Raw genomic sequence first — 17,506 nt, forward strand, 5'->3', positions numbered from 1 at the left:
TTTGTACCACTTGAAGCAAAATACTGGAAACATCAGTGCCAGTGCTGACCACAGGGAAGGAGAAACTGCTCATCAGGATAGTAGCATAGCTGTAATTAAAGCACATTATTAATTGCCCTGCATTACTAGGCACTGGGTGCTCTCTGAAGTGAGTTTTGTCATCCACTGTATTTACCAACTGTGATTTTATATTTCCTTCACAATTCTTGCAACAATATGGAACAGCATTGTGATATATATGAAACCTCACCCTGGAACCTGTCTCATAGACAACTACAGGGTGAGGTTTATCACTTGGCCAGTTTTAATCCACATAACATATACCAGGCTGGGGACATAAGTAGCCTAGTGCCAGGATTTCAGTAGCCAGGTCAGGATGGTCCAGTAGAAGCAGCCAAAGATTCTTGAGGTTTTTCAATACCGGTTGGCTTTGGTACATTTACTCGCCAGAGTCCCAGGCAGGTCTCTCTCCATAGCTCTCTATTCAGACTGCAGAGTTTCATATTTAAGGCTGTGACTGCAGTCTAGTCTTGTATTTGCAGGCTATAAGATTACTTTGAGCTAAATGTTGTACTTTCCAACTTAACCTGCTGCTGCAGCTCCATGACTCCTGAGCGGCACCAGAGCAGTTGCTAGTGACAGTGGCTGGTTTTAGGATCTTTACTAGGGGTGATTTCTGAGGCAGAAGGAGCAAGCCAAGATGCCAAGTCTGGTCCACACTCACCCCTTGCTATGAGCTGGCATACCAGTTCACCTGGGCATCACAGGACCTTGAAACCCTGCTGCTAAATCAAGCCTGGGGACTGCCTGCTGAAGAGCAGATACCATGTGCTATCCTAGTTACACCCCAAGGCAGGACCTGTGATGCTGGGACACTGGTTCAGGGCTCACCCAGAGCTTGCGTCACCAAAACTGCCTATGCAGAGCACAGAGATGGAGCGTCAGGCTGGTTCATACTCACAATGGACATGACCATGCTCAGTGGTGGCCTCCTGGGAAGAAAGTGAAGGGGAACTAGGCAGGGAGAGGCCACCGTGGTTGATGTGTTCAGGTCCTACAACCTGGATGTATTAGTAAAATCTCCTGACTGCAGCCTGAGGCGCATTCAGGGGATGCAGTGCGTATCCATCCCTTTACTCCTTGTGATAATGCACTGGTTGGAGCTCCTGGGGTACTGATAGCTGGCATGTCACATTTCATCCCAGTCTTGTCCTTTTCCTCCTCTTCTTTTAATCACAGAGACCATCTGTAGAGCTGCTCAGAAAGCATGGACCAGATAAAGCCAGTGCCAGGCACACAGAGAAGGGGACTGAGGGCCAGCTGCTGGAAGGTAGCCGTTGCTGCTGCCGTCGTGGGCAGCGTCACAGCCCTCTACCTGGGGATCCTGCTGGGTGAGTGTGTAGCTGGGTATGTTCTTTCAGTTTATCTGCTCAAAAAAAGAAATGGTCTGCACAGCTCACAGTCCTCATAGCAAAAATTCTCAAAAGTCTTCTGCTGAGGACAAAATGCGATCAACTCTACACACACACACAAACTGCAAGGGTGGGAAACAAATGTTCTGAATATCTGACTTTAAAGCACTTTATCTTCAGTGTCACATGACATGTATGCTCTGTTCCTCTCCTCAAATGTCTCCCTGTGACTCCCAAATTTCCTGTCGCTCTACCTTGGTGCCCCAGCCATCTCCTGTCCCAGCCTCTTGCAGCCACACTGACCCTTGCCTGTTTTATTGTCCCACACTCCAGAGCATGACTACTGTCTCCTTGCCTCTCCCACCTTCCCCCTGCTGCCTCTGGTGCCCCACGGCCCGATGCCACCTCAGGCCAGCACCTGATGTGGACCCCAGCCTGGCACGACTGACAGATCCCACCAGCACAGCTCTACTGTGGTACAGTACAGTACCACTTTCCAAGCTGGCTTCAGTGCCCAGCATGACTTTCTCCAGCCTGGTCCTGCAAGGACAGGGCCAATCTGGGATTGCACTGTCAGGTTGTACCCACCTGTTCATGAACTTTTGTCAGGCTTGACAAAAATCCACCATTTTCAAGTTAAAAGTAGTTCAGTGCAAAATTCTCCTATTGCATGTGTGCTGGTAGCCCAGCATGGCCATGGGGCATCCCCAAGGTAGCCAGGGGGAGTCAGGGACAGTCAAGCTGCTCAAACCAGGGAGATGTGAAGGACTTGATGGGACTCATGTTCCAAAGTGGACAGCGAGGAAAGCTGGGTCCAGCCATGGCCCCAAACCTCCGTCTGTCCTTCATGCTTCTGATAGACACCTTCCCTCTCTGGCAGCCTGTCATCCTGCAGGAGAGACCAGCTTTGAGCACACCGTGGAGCTGCAAGGAATCACATTCAACAGCAGCTTACAGATGGAGAACTCGGACTACTACAGGGTGCTGACACCTGCTCTCGAGAGGCTGGTGAGTTGAGCTGGGTTTGCCAGGGAAAGAAGGTGGCCGTTCCCCAGGGCCCAGCTCAACTGTCCTCGTTCAGCAGAATCTGGATGTCAAGGGCAGGAGGAAAATAGAGATTTGTTAAACATCAACAGGGCACACCGTGAGGCTGAGCTGCCCCATCAGGGCCCTAAGAGACATTTGTGGAGTGGGAAATGTGCGCTCAGCTCTGTTCCTTGCAAAAGAGAGGTGGTAGGAAGGCGTAAAGAAGAGAGGTGCTGCCTCGTGCCCTGAGCCAGGGTGGGAAAAGGGTTAAATGTGAGCTGGACACAGGTGCTCCCGCTGCCTGCAGAGACAAGATAGGATGCTTCAGCTAGCTCCAGCTCCTTGCAAAATCCCAGGCAACAGCTAGTCCCATCTACCTGGGGTCTCCTGACCAGTAAGTGTGTGACCATCATTCTTTGCTTTGCAGTTTCTGTCCAGTTTCCAGGACTCCCAGCTGGACTGGAGCTGCACCGGTTGCACCATCCTGGGCTACAGGTGAGTGTAGGCAGCTCTCTCTGCAGACTGTGCAGCTCATGTTTTAGGGCATTCTGAGAAGCTCCACCAAGAAAGTGTTCAAAATCAGTACAAAGAGAAACTGCTTTTTGGTCAGGGCTGGATTTTCTTCTGGGATCGCACCACTGCTCTGGGTTCTTTTATTTGGAAATACAGTCAGAAAGGCAGAGGAAAAATGGCTTTGTTCAACTGAAGTGGAACTTTGGGCCAAAGAAAAAAATGCAAATGACCATTTCAACCCAGAGCACATCTCCAGAGAAACTTGCACCTTAAATGACTAAAAATTAGTTTTGCTTCCCTCTAGTTCCCTGTAGGCAGCTAAAAGAAAAGCCTGTCCCTTTTACTGACCGTGGAGCCACTGCACCCATTAATTTTCTGTCTTCCAGCAGGAATGGAAACTCGAGCGTCATCGTCCGTTTCCGCCTCCGCTTCGCCCTCCAGGATTCCCAGCCCCTGAGCTCGACCGTGGAGGAGGAGGCTCTCAGGCACGGGCTGGCGGCTGCCCTGCATGAGCAGGGGCTCTCCCTGGCTGCCTACGGGACCATATCTGCAGCTGCTCTTGCAGGTATGCTCCTCCTGCCACTGCCAGGGAGCCAAAGCAAGGTGCCCTGTGCTGGTGCTGCTGGCACCAAAGGTGACACTAGCAAAACCACAAACTGTCTCAGATGGCCAAACTACCGCTGGGCTTTAGCTCTGGATGTCCAGTCAAGGTGTCATGCCCAGCAGCAATGTTAGAAATGGAAGTGCTGCCAGGTGCCAATGAAAGATGCTCAGCCTGGCTCACTGGTGCTACCAGCTTCACAAGACAGCAGCAAAACCATGCCTAGATCCTGGTGGTTGCTCCACATTTGTGGGGAGTCTCCAGGTCCCCCTCTAACGCTAATGCTCTCCTGCTGCTCTCTGCTCTGAAGAGCAGTTTTGGGCGCCTGCAGCAACAACAGAGCCTAAAGCATAAATTGCAGCTTCTTTGGCTTTTTCTGCAGCACCTGGAACCAGCCTGAGGGACAAGAGCTCAAGCCTCAGGAGGTCAATCACTGGGTTGTCTGTACCTACAAATGTGCGGCAGTCCTTAGGCAGTCCTCGGAGGTTTAGCAATAATTCCTGCTTAGGCAGATATTTCTCATATTTGAATTATTCTCTAAAACCACCTGACTAGAAATTCTCCATGGATTTAAAAAAACCATGTCCCTGGAAAACATGAGGGTGTGGGCTCCTCTGCACTCCCTGCAGTGCAGGGCAGCATCCCTGCACCTTTGGAGCACTGTACAGCCCAGAGGGTGCCCAGGAACCCCCTGGCTTTAGGCACGAGCTCCACGTGGCTCCAGCCATGGTGCCCGCTCCCGGGTGGCAGCTCAGTGCCGCAGCCCCCAGCATCGCCCCAACAGCCCATGGGGCCAGAGACGGCGGCTCCTCCACTGCACGCTGTGCCTGTGGTGGAGCACGCAGGATGGGCGTTGGGAGGGAACCGAGCCAGGAGCTCGCTGCTGGCCGTGGAGCAGGGAAAGTGACTGCCAGGTGGGAGGAAAAGTCGAAGCAAAACCTGTGCCAGCACTGGCCCCGGCCCAGCACGCAGCTCTGTGCCCCAACTGGGATGCCCTCACTGATCTCCATTTCTTCCACTTTGTCACAGGTCCCAGTGAGGTTTCTCCTCTCAGACCTGGACTGAAATCAGGTAAGAGCCAGGCAACGGGAAGAGCCGTAGACTCATAGAATCATGGAATGGGTTGGGTTGGGTTGGATTGGGTTGGGTTGGGTTGGGTTGGTTGGAAGGGACCTTCAAGATCATCTAGTTCCAACCCCCCTGCCATGAGCAGGGACACCTTCCACTACACCAGGTTGCCCAAAGCCTCATCCGACCTGGCCTTGAACACTGCCAGGGATGGGGCAGCCACAGCTTCTCCGGGCAACCTGTGCCAGTGCCTCACCACCCTCACGGGGAAGAATTTCTTCCTTAGATCTAATCTAAATCTCCCCTCTGTCAGCGCCCCCGACTGCGCTCTGCAGCCTGACCGCAGCCCCTCCCCACCTCTGGCTGCAGATACCACAGGCATTTGTGCCTCATCTTGTTCATGATCCGGTGGTCCAGGGCCACCCGTCCCTGCCCCCTGCGCACTCAACAAGCACTGCAGCTCCGCGCCCAGCCCCGTCCCGTGGGACTTGGGCACTGCCAGGGCACAGCGTGACAAGGGTGCTGCAGTGGCTGTCCCTGGGAAAGCTGGGGACGGTTCTGGGAGGGCTGCAGAAGGCAGGAGTGACTCGAGCCTCGCTGTCCCCAGGGAGCTGCCCCGGACACGAGTTCACGTGCCGCAATGCCCAATGTGTGTGGAAGGAAAACCCTGAATGCGACGGACAAAAAGACTGCGCCGATGCCTCTGATGAAAGGGGCTGTGGTGAGTCTCTTCCAGTGGTCTGCTGGACGTGGGGACAGGCCACAGCCCACTGCTGCAGACCCTGGGCTGTACCACCACTGGGCTGCTGGGCTCTGAAGCATGCCAAGGGCACGGCGCAACGCGTCAGGCCAACAGATGTCCGCATTGTACCCCAGAAACACCTCGGTCCCCCCACCAGCTGCAAAGGGTTACGACAGGGCGCACCTTCCCGCTCAGCGGGCTTGTTGGGCAAGCACCATGTGCCCATGAGTTGCTGGGAGCAGATCACGCGGCAGTGGCTGAGCTTGTGAAACTAGCCAAGAGCTTTCTCTCCAGAATTTCTTGCTTTCGAAGAGTTTCAGGTGCTTTGCAGTGCCTTTTTCCAAGCCTGCAGGTTAACGTCTGTCCTGCGACACCCCTGGCAATGTCCTGCTGCTTGAGCATGTGCCGGGAGCACGCACAAAGCCGAAGCAGCTTTTCCCACTTGCCCCAGGAGGACTTTGCTGGGATGCGGCCGGCAGGATCCTGATGCACCGGCTCTCTCCTCCCTTGCAGACTGCGGGAGCCGCCCTGCCATGCAGACTGCCACCAGGATAGTTGGAGGCTCAGAGGCATCCAGAGGGGAGTTCCCGTGGCAAGTCAGCCTGCGCGAGAGCAATGAGCACTTCTGTGGTGCTGCAATCCTCACGGAGAAGTGGCTGGTGTCCGCCGCTCACTGCTTCACTGAGTAAGCTCCCGCCACGCTAGCTGGCCCCGTTTCCAAAAGCTCCCACTGTCCCACACTGCCCCATTACACCTGGTTTCCTTCCCTTTCCAGACTAAGCTACGGGGAGCTCCTGTCCCGGCGCGGGTGGCAGGGTGGGCAGGAGGCAGCACCATGAGCTGCTCTGCAGGCAATGCCGTGGCTGCAGGCTCACCTGGCCCCGGCTCTCTTGCAGGTTTCAGGACCCGGCCATGTGGGCAGCTTACACAGGGACCACCTCCCTCAGAGGCTCGGAGCGCGGCGCCGTGAAAATGGGCATCGCGCGGATCATTCTGCACCCCTCCTACAACACCGACACGGCAGACTATGATGTGGCTGTGCTGGAGCTGAAGAGCCCGGTGACCTTCACTAAGTACATCCAGCCCGTGTGCCTGCCAGACGCTGGGCACCACTTCCCCACCAGCAAGAAGTGCCTTATCTCTGGCTGGGGCTACCTCAGGGAGGATTTCAGTAAGCAAAACGTGGCAGAGGAGGCACGGCGGGGTGTGAGCGGGGAAGGAGGCACCAGAGAAGGGAACTCAGGCCATGCCCTGGCAGCCGGGGTGGGCTGTGACATGGGCAGCTGGTCCCACGCGGGGCTCCTTGCAGTGAGCTCAGGGTTGCTTCTTTCTCATTTAGTGGTGAAACCAGAGTTCCTGCAGAAAGCCACAGTGGAGCTGCTGGACCAGAAGCTGTGCTCCAGCCTCTACAGCCATGCCCTCACAGACAGGATGCTGTGTGCAGGCTACTTGGAGGGGAAAATCGACTCCTGCCAGGTAAGCTTTGCCCCGGGAAGCCATCACACTGCCCCCCCACGAGTCTTTTCCCTCCCAGTATGCACCAAGCAGCACTTCAAAAAGCAAGATCTGACACCATGGTCAGGTTTACTGCCCAAGGTTTGAGGTCATGCCTTGAACCCAAGCATGGATCAGGAACTGCAGAAGACAAAAATGAGGATATGTTCTCTAGTGCTTAGAGCAGGGGCACTGCTGCTTAAGGGGCTCTTTTGGCTATTTAACTACTTCTCTCTACTTCCTCAACTGTAATCAGGGCTGGTGTTACCAAGGTACTGGCAGGTCCTGAGATCAAAATCATTGAATCACAGAATGGTTTGGGTTGGAAGAGACCTTCAAGATCATCTAGTTCCAACCCCCTGCCATGGGCAGGGACACCTTCCACTACACCAGGTTGCCCAAAGCCTCATCCAACCTGGCCTGGAACACTGCCAGGGATGGAGCAGCCACAGCTTCTCTGGGCAACCTGGTCCAGTGCCTCATCACCCTCAGAGGAAAAATTTCTTGGATCTAATGGAAACTTACCCTTTCAGTTTAAAGCCATTGCTCCATGTCCTATCACTACACACAATCCAGATGGCAAAGGGCAGCAGTGGAAACTAAAACACACAATTTTTGGTGAACAATTTGGTGATTTTTTTAGTTAGCCTTTATCCAGCCTGGAATTGCAAGTGGTCAGCTGGAGAAAATCCTGCCTTTCACAATGCATGTGGAGAGGAGGAGTGTGTTGTAAGAGGAGGATGGTGATTTCCATGGCTGTCCCTGAGGTTTGGCAGGGCCCTTCATACCTGCAGCCACCAGCTGAGCAAAACTGCACTTCTCTAGTGGTAGTGCTCCATGTTTATGCACCAAATGCAGCACAAACACCAGAGAAGGGGCTAAGAATGGAAGATTCGAGGTCGGATGATGAATGTGACCCATCCAGTTATTCATTACTCACTTAGAGCAACCCAGCCCCCAGAAGGCACTGCCAGCTTCACAGACACCACATCGGTGACACTCATGTGGCCCCACAATACCAAAGAATTGACCAGGGAACCATAGGCCAAATTAAGAAAACATCACACCAAGATTAGCATGATCTCCCTGGGTTGCGTATCGTGCAATGAACGCCCATCATCTGGCTGTTCAGGGGCTGCTGGGCTTAACCTTTAAAAGCAGCAGCTTAACAAATGACCAAACTAGCAGATATGCTTATCATAGATTTTATGGAGGATGTCCTTGTGCTCTTCTGGTATATCAGGGACGTAAGGCTACTGCTTAACAGCAGGACAGTGTGCTCACACGGAGGAGCACCCAAAGGCCACAACAAGAGATGCTTCACTCATCACTAGGCTGGAGCAAATAAGTAGAGGTGAGCTGGGATAGAGCTGTACCTGGGACAGGTACAGAAACAGTCCTGGGTGAGCTCGGAGCATCCCCAGGGAGAGCTCACCATCTGGCTTCTCTTGCAGGGTGACTCTGGTGGGCCTCTGGTTTGCCAAGAACCATCTGGCAAGTTCTTCCTGGCGGGAATCGTGAGTTGGGGAATTGGATGTGGTGAAGCCAGGAGGCCTGGGGTTTACACACGTGTTACCAAACTCAGAGACTGGATCTTGGATGCTATTTCTGCCTTCCCCACCTCCATAGCCCGTCCCATCCCGCTAATACACTCCAGTACTAATAGTAATGTGATCAGCTCTGAAGAACTCAACACCACCACCACCACTGGAGCAACCCCCACCACTCCACCAGCCCCAGCCACCAGCAAGCCAGTGACTGCATCAAGACCACAAGGTATGAGCACCCACCTACCCACAGGGTAGGTGGACCTTGGCAGGAAGAGTGGCTGTTACAGGTCCAAACGTCAGGTTCATTCTTCCGCTGAGCTGAAATGACCTTCAGTAGGGTGAACCACACAACCCTTGCCTAAGTGCTAAGGGCCAGGCACAAGTGACACTATCTGTTTGCCCTGGCTCAGCGCAGAGCAGTTTGGCAAAGTCACTATGTACCTGCACAGATGAGTTTCATGGGCTTCTTTGCTTGTGCAACTGAATGTGTGATTTTGTCTGCTGTCTGTGTAACTGACTGCTCCAGCAGGCTCAGGACAGGGTACTAAGACACAGCAGTGTCCAACACTGTTTAACCTGTTCACCACTCAACTTTTGTTTACCACCTAAGGATCTCCCAGCAGTTCACAGCAGCCATACGTCTTCTCCCTGAAGGGATGGAGGGCAGGTGTCTATAGGATGACCTGTCAGCTCCAAGGAGCCCTCCCAGCAGCTCTGCATGGAGATATAGATGTAGGGTATTTTTCTAAATTTATGGTTAACTTTTTATCTGGAAAGACAAGGCTAAGAGGCACAGAGCTGCTGGTTACTCTGCCTTTCAGAAAGGCACAGAATTCAGGACTTGCCAAGAGCAAGATGCAGAATAGCCGTTAAGATGAAAGCCCATGTGTGGCCGTGCACGGCCACCATCAGCCACGATCAGCAGGCAGAGCTTGGGCAGATGCCTCATACCAGCCCTGACCTGCCCCTGCTCAGACTTACTGGTTAGAGAGAGCAGAAGTCTCTTCTCACTTGCCTTCTGCTAGGACTACTCATAAGTCATGCTTTGGCTTTTGTTCAGAGTGTGGAGGACGACCTGGGTTCTCTAAATCCAGCAAGATCGTGGGAGGAGCAGATGCTTCCAGAGGAGAGATCCCCTGGCAAGTCAGCCTGAAAGAAGACTCAAGGCATTTCTGTGGAGCCACCATAATTGGGGACCGCTGGCTGCTGTCAGCAGCTCACTGCTTCAATGAGTAAGAGTCCATCCCTGCTAGCACTGCGGTTCCAGCTCACCTGCCCACCGGCACAGAGCGTGCAGCTCTACATGGCCCTGTAGGCAAACCCACACCTGTGGCACTGGAGTCACTGGGGAGAAACAAGAACACACGCTGGACATTAATTTTTGTTACAGCTAGATTCACAGTAAAAGGGGCTTTGTGAGGAGGCTGGGATGAGGCAGGGAAAGGTTAAGGTAGTCTGGGAAGGGAGCAAGGACATGTCTAACGGGTGGAAAAGGACAGGAGCCACAGGAGAGTTTCTTCAAGAAATTTAACATTAAAAATTGGCGGTAAGATAGGAAATAGAGACATGTAGTTAGTTGTTAAAGGGAAGATGGTCAGTTCAATCCTGCATAGTTCTGTTAAACAGCCAGAGCCCAAGCCCAGGTTTATGAATAACCTTGTCGTAGTTTAACCCCAACCAAAACTAAGCACCATGCAGCCACTCGCTCGCTCATCCCCATGGGATGATGATGAGAAAACACAACGAAAGGCTGATGGGTCAAGACAAGGACAGGGAGGGATCACTCACCAATTATGGTCACAGGCAAAACAGACTCGACTTGGGGAAACATCAATTTAATTTGTTACCAATCAAATCAGAGTAGTATAATGAGAAATAAAACCAAATCTTAAGAACACCTTCCCCCACCCCCTCCTTTCTTCCCAGGACTCAACTTTGCTCCCAATTTCTCTACCTCCTCCCCAACAGCGGCGCAGGGGGATGGGGAATGGGGGGTTGTGGTCAGTTCGTCTCATGATGTTTCTGCTGCTCCTTCCTCCTCGGGGGGAGGACTCCTCATGCTCTTCCCTTCCCTGCACCAGCATCAGGTCCCTTCCCATGGGAGACAGTCCTCACAAACTTCTCCAATGTGAGTCCTTTCCTAAGGGCTGTAGTCCTTCAGGAACTGCTGCAGTGTGAGTCCCTCCCGTGGGGTGCAGGTTTTCAGGAACAGACTGCTCCAGCATAGGCGTCCCATAGAGTCACAGCCACCTTCAGGTGCAGGCACCCACTCCAGCGTGGGGTTCTCCCGCGGCTGCGGGTGGGTCTCTGCTCCATCATTTGTCCCACGGGCTGCAGGGGAGTCTCAGCTCCGGCACGCCTCGTCCCGCTCCATCTGCACTGACCTCGGTGCCTGCAGAGCTGTTTCTCTCACATCTGCTCCTCTCTCCCCACCGCTGTGCCGAGTCTGACCAGCCCGATGATCCCTGGTGTCCCCGGGCACAGTCAGCCGCCCGTGTGGGAGGCTGGGGGCGAGGTCTGCAGATCCATCTCTCTCCAGTGCAGGTTCTGCAGCAGGTATTTTTTTCCCCTTCTTAAATACGTCATCACAGAGGCGCTACCACCATCCCCAACTGGCTCAGCCTGGGCCAGAGGCGGGTCTGACTGGGAGCCAGGGAGGCTTCTAGCAGCTTCTCACAGGAGTCTCCCCACTGCCCAAACCCCGCCACACAAACCCCGTACAACCTGGCAGAGCACAGGAAGCAACAACTAAAAACATCAGTGTAGCATCAGTGTTGGTATCATAGTAAATCCCAAAACATAGCACTATACCAGCTACTAAGAAAATTGACCCCATCCCAGCCAAAACCAGGACAAATCCAGATAAAGAAATGAGTAGCAAGAGGATAATGTTTGTCAAGAATAAAAATTCCTAAAGGCCGAAAAGGTGGGGCACTAACTATGAAGAGTTTCAAGACAACCTTATGTATTAAATACCTAGGCAATAAAGCAGCAAGTGAAGTGCAGGGTAGGCAAGCGTGAAGTGAGGCACAGCAAAAAAAGCAGTGCTGTCTGTCTGATGATGATGGGTCTCCATCACCTTTCACCTTCCAGAAAAAGTGCTCAGAAACACTGTGGATATTGCCATGACACCAGTAGTTCTACAAGCAGTGGCAACCAAAGAGCAAGTGAATGCCAGTAATTATTAGAGAACAACTGAGATTACCAGTATGTTGCTGGTAATCCCCAGCACACTGGCTTCTCAGACATCGCATGCAGAGCTAGAATAACATTGTAAAAAGGCTAACTCAAGGCACGAGGATGAGCTGAGTGTGGAATAGCACCACAAAATAGATCAGACTAGAGTTGGGAAAAATGAGGCAACTGGGCAGGAAGGGAGTGCGTGATAGGGACTATACAACCACGAAGGGTACAGATATCTTTCTAAGATATGAAACAACCACCAAAAGCAGGTGGAAAACAATCAAAAGGAAGTAGTTCTTCATAAATGTCATTAAACTGAATGTTTAAAATTCACATAGGATTAAAAAAAAGGAATAAAACACAATTCTAGAAAAATCCAAATAAAATCCAGAAAATCCATCAAGACCTACTGAATATACACCATCTGTGTGTTAGAACATTCCCAAAAGCACAAATTTCTGGAGGTGAGGAGAGGATTCCTACATGTTTACCTGCTCTTCAGGAGACTTCCAACAAGTGCCACTGCTGGAAAAAGTTCTTTGGGCCTCGTTTAGCAGGGCTGCTCTTCTGTGTGCTGGGCTCTGCTTTGGTTTAAAGTAAGCTCGTTTTAAACACTGCTCGTTTAAAGCAGTCTGCAATTTAAATGTCAGAAATCACGCTAGGTGCATGTGTGTGAGCACGTGTTTAAGATGATGTGTTTGCAGGACAAATCCAGAAGAGATCGAAGCCTACCTGGGAACAACATCACTAAATGGAACAGACGAGAACGCAGTGAAAGTCAATGTCACAAGAGTGATCCAGCATCCCCTCTTCAGCCCCGTTCTTCTGGACTTTGATGTGGCTGTACTCGAGCTGGCAAGACCTCTTGTCTTCAACAACTACATCCAGCCCATCTGTCTCCCACTTGCTGTGCAGAAGTTTCCTGTTGGCAAGAAATGCATAATTTCTGGGTGGGGTAACCTCCAAGAAGGGAATGGTAAGCAGTGATCCACTACCAGCTGCTTTGCTCTGGAGCAGTGACCGACTGTGCCACTGCCACCCAGACAGTCCTGGGAGCATACAGGACAGGAGACAGTAACAGGGACAGTGAGGAACTGACAGAAACACAGGAATAAGCGAGCATAAGGGCACACAGCACTCCCTTAAACTGCAGTTATTTAGGAGCCACCAGCAAACAAGAAAATTGAGAGAGCAGCTTGGCAGGAACCAGGAGAAACCTGCTGGGCCCTCCTCAGCAGTTCTCCCACACTAAGCAAGAGCGGGGCACTGCCTCGGTGGCCCATGGTAGCTCTGGCAGGACAGTGTGTCAGCCTCAGCAACCACACTCAGTCACAAAGATGTTCCAAGCAATTGGAAAAAGCAAAGATCTCTGTGGGGAGAAAGCCTGAGGGTAGCACATACTACCAAGGGAGCCCTTACTGTCCCTCGAACAGTTGCCCAGGAGCCCACAAGTTGTCGAGAAAAGAGAAACTTGCTGCCTGTGTGCAGTGTCCTTTGTGCAGGTGTGAAACCACACCTGGGGGTGAGCCAGGAGCTTTCGGGCTGCTGAGAGAGCAGCTCGTATAGGACCCAACTCTGTGGGATTAGAGTCTGTTTTCCTGAAATACGTGTTGGGTCAGTCTAAAAGCCATTAGTTCCCACTTCCCTCTGCTGCACTACTAATCCTGTGGTTTTCATGCAGTCACCGAGCCTGAGATCCTGCAGAAAGCCTCCGTGAACATCATAGACCAGAAGACCTGCAACTTCCTCTACAACTTCTCCCTCACTGACCAAATGATCTGTGCTGGCTTCCTGGAGGGGAAGATAGACTCATGCCAGGTAAGAGTCTGGGATTTCTCTGCTCCTCTGCGGATTTTTCCAGAAAACTGGGCTAATTCAGCAGCCTCAGCACATCCTTGGGAAATACTTGCTGAGCTGCCATGGCCAGGCTGTAATCCACACGTACCTTAGCTCAAAAAAAACAGCCTACTGCCTTGGAGCTTTAGAAAAGTAAATAAAGCTCCATCGAGCTGAGCGTGACTTAACTCACCGCTCTGTCCGCCCAGACTGGAGTCCTGGATGAAGCAAGTCTCCTCCTGCTGCAGTGAGACGGTGGTAGCTGGTGGTGGCTGAAGGTGCTGTCAGGAGCTACTAACAAATGCCACTTTTATCTCTGCAGCCAGGTTGAGCCGCTGACCCCAGCTGCAGCCTCTGCGTACTGAGGTGTCGCGCACACACACACTGCATGGCAGCAGCCAGCCTTGCGGGGCTGGAGAACCAAGAGTTTGGGGCTACCCAAGTCCTCCCAGGGTAGCTGAGGGGCAGCTCCATAAAGACCTGTCTTGGGGAGACTGGGCTGAGCCATTGCCTTGCTTCTTCCTCAGGGAGATTCGGGTGGACCTTTGGCTTGTGAGGTGACCCCAGGAGTGTTTTATCTGGCTGGCATCGTCAGTTGGGGAATTGGTTGTGCCCAGGCTATGAAACCTGGTGTGTACTCCAGAATTACCAAACTCAAAGACTGGATCCTGGACACCATCTCACAGTTGACCAGTCCTGGCTCAGGCACCCCTTCCAGTTCAGCCATCACTAGAACTTCTACTGCAGCCATCCTCACCCGCCAGCTCAGCACAACAGCTCCAAGTCTAATCAACAGAACCACCCTGGAGATGAAGATGACCACAGCCATGAAAGAAACCTCCACAGCTCTGAAAACCACTGAGCCTGCCAAGCCCACCAGGACCCCAGGTAAAACTGATGACAGATTTATTGACATGTTGGTAGCAGACCTCCAGCCCCAGCACAGGGGGTACTGAGCAGGTCACGGGTTATTGCCTTCCAGTGGTGCCTTGTACCAGCCAGACTTTCAAGTGTTCCAGCAAGGTCTGCATTGGAAAACAAAATCCTGAATGTGATGGCATCGTTGACTGCAGCAACGGTTTTGATGAGCGCAACTGTGGTGAGTACTGCTGTGCAGCCCGCGACTGGTGCCCAGCCCCATTCTGCATCACCCGGGCTCTCCAGTGCACCCCACCGCCTTCACATGGGCTGTCCTAGACCCACATTGTGAACTGGGGGCCTGGGCCAGCCGCCGGCGGTCCAGCACCTACTTGGTCTGCCAGAGCCTATAACAACATAAAGCTGGATGAGCAGAGTCCAGATTTTCTGTCAGGGAACGTGGCCTTATCTCCTACGTGATAACCATTAGAACCCATGTCCCAGCACACAGGCCCTCTGGCCACTCAGTTTGCCAGTACACGCTGGCGAGACAGCTCTGCACAACACGGCAGCCTAGAACATGTCTTGTCATTCCTGGGACCACTCCTTGGACTGCACGTTCCTTTCTGTGTGACAGCTCAGCCAGTCCATCCAAACGTCCCCCCCTCACATACCACATCCCTGGAAGGTGTGATTTGTGACAAAAAGTTCCCAAACCTTGCCGTCTGCCAAACCTTGCCTTAGATGGGTGAATGAAATTCATCACACCCTGCTGCCCTACGTGTGTGTCCCCATGGAAAAGGCTATGGAAGGAGGGCAGATCTCTTTCAAAGCCATGGTGCCTCTTCTTCTGTCCCAGACTGTGGCTTAACAACTGCCCTGGCCTTCAGCAAGATTGTGGGTGGCAGCACTGCAGCTCGAGGAGAATGGCCCTGGCAAGTCAGCCTCTGGCTTCAGCGGAAGGAGCACAAGTGTGGGGCTGTCCTCATTGCCGACCGGTGGCTTCTCTCTGCAGCTCACTGCTTTGATATGTAAGTCTGAGATGGGCTAGTGAAGCCAGTTGGCTCCTGGCCTCACTCCCGCCAGCCCACCTGCCCCTCCCCTTCCTCGCAGTCCAGCAGCACAGCTGGGATGCTGTGCCCCACGGGAAGCACATACTCCCTATTACAGGTGTGCCCCTACAGGTAAGCATGAAGAGGGATGAGTAGAGCAAAGCCTGGGGATGTCCACAGTGTGGTGGGGACACGAGTCTCGGCCTCACAAGGTGTGGCCACAGTGCATCCCAGCCCAAGTGGAGGAACAGCTCTCCTTGTGAGGCTCCTAACAGCCAGGTTTGTTGTCTTTCTGCAGTTACAGTGACCCCAAAATGTGGGTGGCCTTTCTAGGAACACCCTTCCTGAGTGGCATCGATGGCAAAATGGAGAAAATATTCCGTATCTATAAGCATCCTTTTTACAACGTCTACAGCCTGGACTACGACGTGGCACTGTTGGAGCTGAACACGCCCGTCAAGTTCAGCAACACCATCAAACCTATATGTCTCCCAGACAATTCACACATCTTCCATGAAGGATCCAGATGCTTCATCACAGGCTGGGGCTCCACGAAGGAAGGAGGTACTGGCTGAGTGGCTGAGAGGGCTCCCTCACATCCCTGACGGCCAAGCTAAGTGCCACCTACCCTGCAAGCCCAAACATCTGTGATTCCCACTCCACTGCCCCAAGCACTTCCCATGCCAGGCCAGACCCTGCAGGGGTATCACCCTGGGCAAGGCCTGGTGTCACCGCAATCTCCTCCCCAGCCGCCACGCACTGTACTCCTCCGTTTGGTTACACTCCTGCCCTCCCGCAGCCTCTCCTTTCTCCATCCAGCCACTGTGCTCCCATCCCTGGAGCAGCTGCTCCAGCTGTGCTGCTGCCGTACAAGGACCACCGTGACACCATTTCTACCTGGTCAGCCAAACTGCCTCACAAACTACGCACCAAAAAGGACCTTCCTGTGCTTGCTCTGCTGGGGAGGAACTTGATTCACTTTCCCAGAGCAGGTCTCTCCCTTTGGCAAGCAAGAAAGGCCGCAGAGACCCTGTTCCTGCACATGCTGCTGCTCCGCACATGCCTCAGCAAGCTAACCAACACTTTTGTCTCCCCAGGTCTCATGTCAAAGCATCTGCAAAAAGCAGCAGTGAACATGATCGGAGACCAGGCCTGCAAAAAGTTCTACCCTGTCCAGATCAGCAGCAGGATGGTGTGTGCCGGTTTCCCACAGGGCACCGTCGACAGCTGTTCAGTGAGTGCAAGAGCAGCAAATGCTGCAGCTGGGACGGAGCAAACCTGTGCCAAGTCCTCGGGCTACGTTCTCTCAGGAAGGCCTTGCCTTGTCTCCCCTAGCTCAGCTGCCTGTCCAGCCATCTCCACTGGCTGTTGCCATCACCCAAGTCCATTCTGCATACGCCTCGTTCCGCTTGCCCCACCAGCCTGTGACAGGTCAGGGAAACATGCAGAGAGGTAATGCGAAGAGACCACAGGGATACCATGGAGCCCATTCCACAACCCTGTTGTGCCTCCAAACACACTCTCCCATGTTCCAGAACCCCAACCTCAGATTGTGCATGCAAGTACATCACTGAGCAGTCCTCCAGCTTGGAAGCAGGCTCTTGGGGAGGTGGGGAACAGGACAGCAAATGCTCCTATGTCCCAGAGAGAAAGAACTTCTCACAGCTGGCAGCGGAGGGACAGGGCTGGGCTGCCTTTTTCCCTTGATACAGGATCCTTTTCCTCTCTCCGCAGGGTGACGCAGGTGGGCCACTGGCATGTCAAGAACCCTCAGGGAAGTGGTTTCTGGCAGGAATCACAAGCTGGGGCTATGGCTGTGGCAGGCCATTCTTCCCTGGTGTCTACACCAAAGTCACAGCTGTCCAGGGCTGGATTGCACAGAACCTCAAGCTCTGAAGCTGTATTTTGCCACTCAGGGAAGGCAATGAACAAGAGCAGTAACTGCCAGAGGATGCACGAACCCCTCGGCTATTGTACTTTTTTTTTTTTTGATGCTGCAAAGGGGTGAAGATGGCCTGCCAGGTATCCAGCAAATGCCAGTGTTGTGTGCCCCACTGCAGTTGTGACACCAGGGCATTTGATAACTGCTTTGCATAGAAAGCTACAATTCTAGACATTTTCTATAAATAAATGAAGCCTGTCCCATCTTAAGACTTGGACAAACATCCTAC

At 52.9% G+C, this 17,506-nt stretch overlaps 1 protein-coding gene across 3 annotated transcripts; it reads left to right on the top strand.

The window, feature by feature from the left end:
• The first annotated feature begins 1,267 nt into the window (after window positions 1-1,267).
• On the top strand, window positions 1,268-17,231 carry TMPRSS9 (transmembrane serine protease 9). 3 transcript variants are annotated; one of them, XM_086627548.1, is made up of 19 exons: window positions 1,268-1,391; window positions 2,293-2,420; window positions 2,866-2,933; window positions 3,338-3,516; window positions 4,582-4,623; window positions 5,228-5,341; window positions 5,876-6,047; window positions 6,259-6,533; window positions 6,702-6,838; window positions 8,311-8,632; window positions 9,467-9,638; window positions 12,294-12,565; window positions 13,271-13,407; window positions 13,953-14,313; window positions 14,408-14,524; window positions 15,143-15,314; window positions 15,634-15,899; window positions 16,433-16,569; window positions 17,070-17,231. In XM_086627548.1, exons 1-19 carry the CDS (start codon window positions 1,268-1,270, stop codon window positions 17,229-17,231), a joined length of 3,357 nt encoding a protein of 1,118 aa, XP_086483674.1. The 3 variants fall into 3 exon arrangements, with proteins under 3 accessions (XP_086483674.1, XP_086483675.1, XP_086483676.1); XM_086627549.1 differs by having other exon boundaries at window positions 3,341-3,516; XM_086627550.1 differs by lacking the exon at window positions 5,228-5,341.
• The last annotated feature ends 275 nt before the right edge of the window (window positions 17,232-17,506 follow it).

Source organism: Tauraco erythrolophus, chromosome 28, assembly GCF_009769465.1.
Source record: "Tauraco erythrolophus isolate bTauEry1 chromosome 28, bTauEry1.pri, whole genome shotgun sequence".
Classification (NCBI taxonomy): Eukaryota; Metazoa; Chordata; class Aves; order Musophagiformes; family Musophagidae; genus Tauraco; species Tauraco erythrolophus.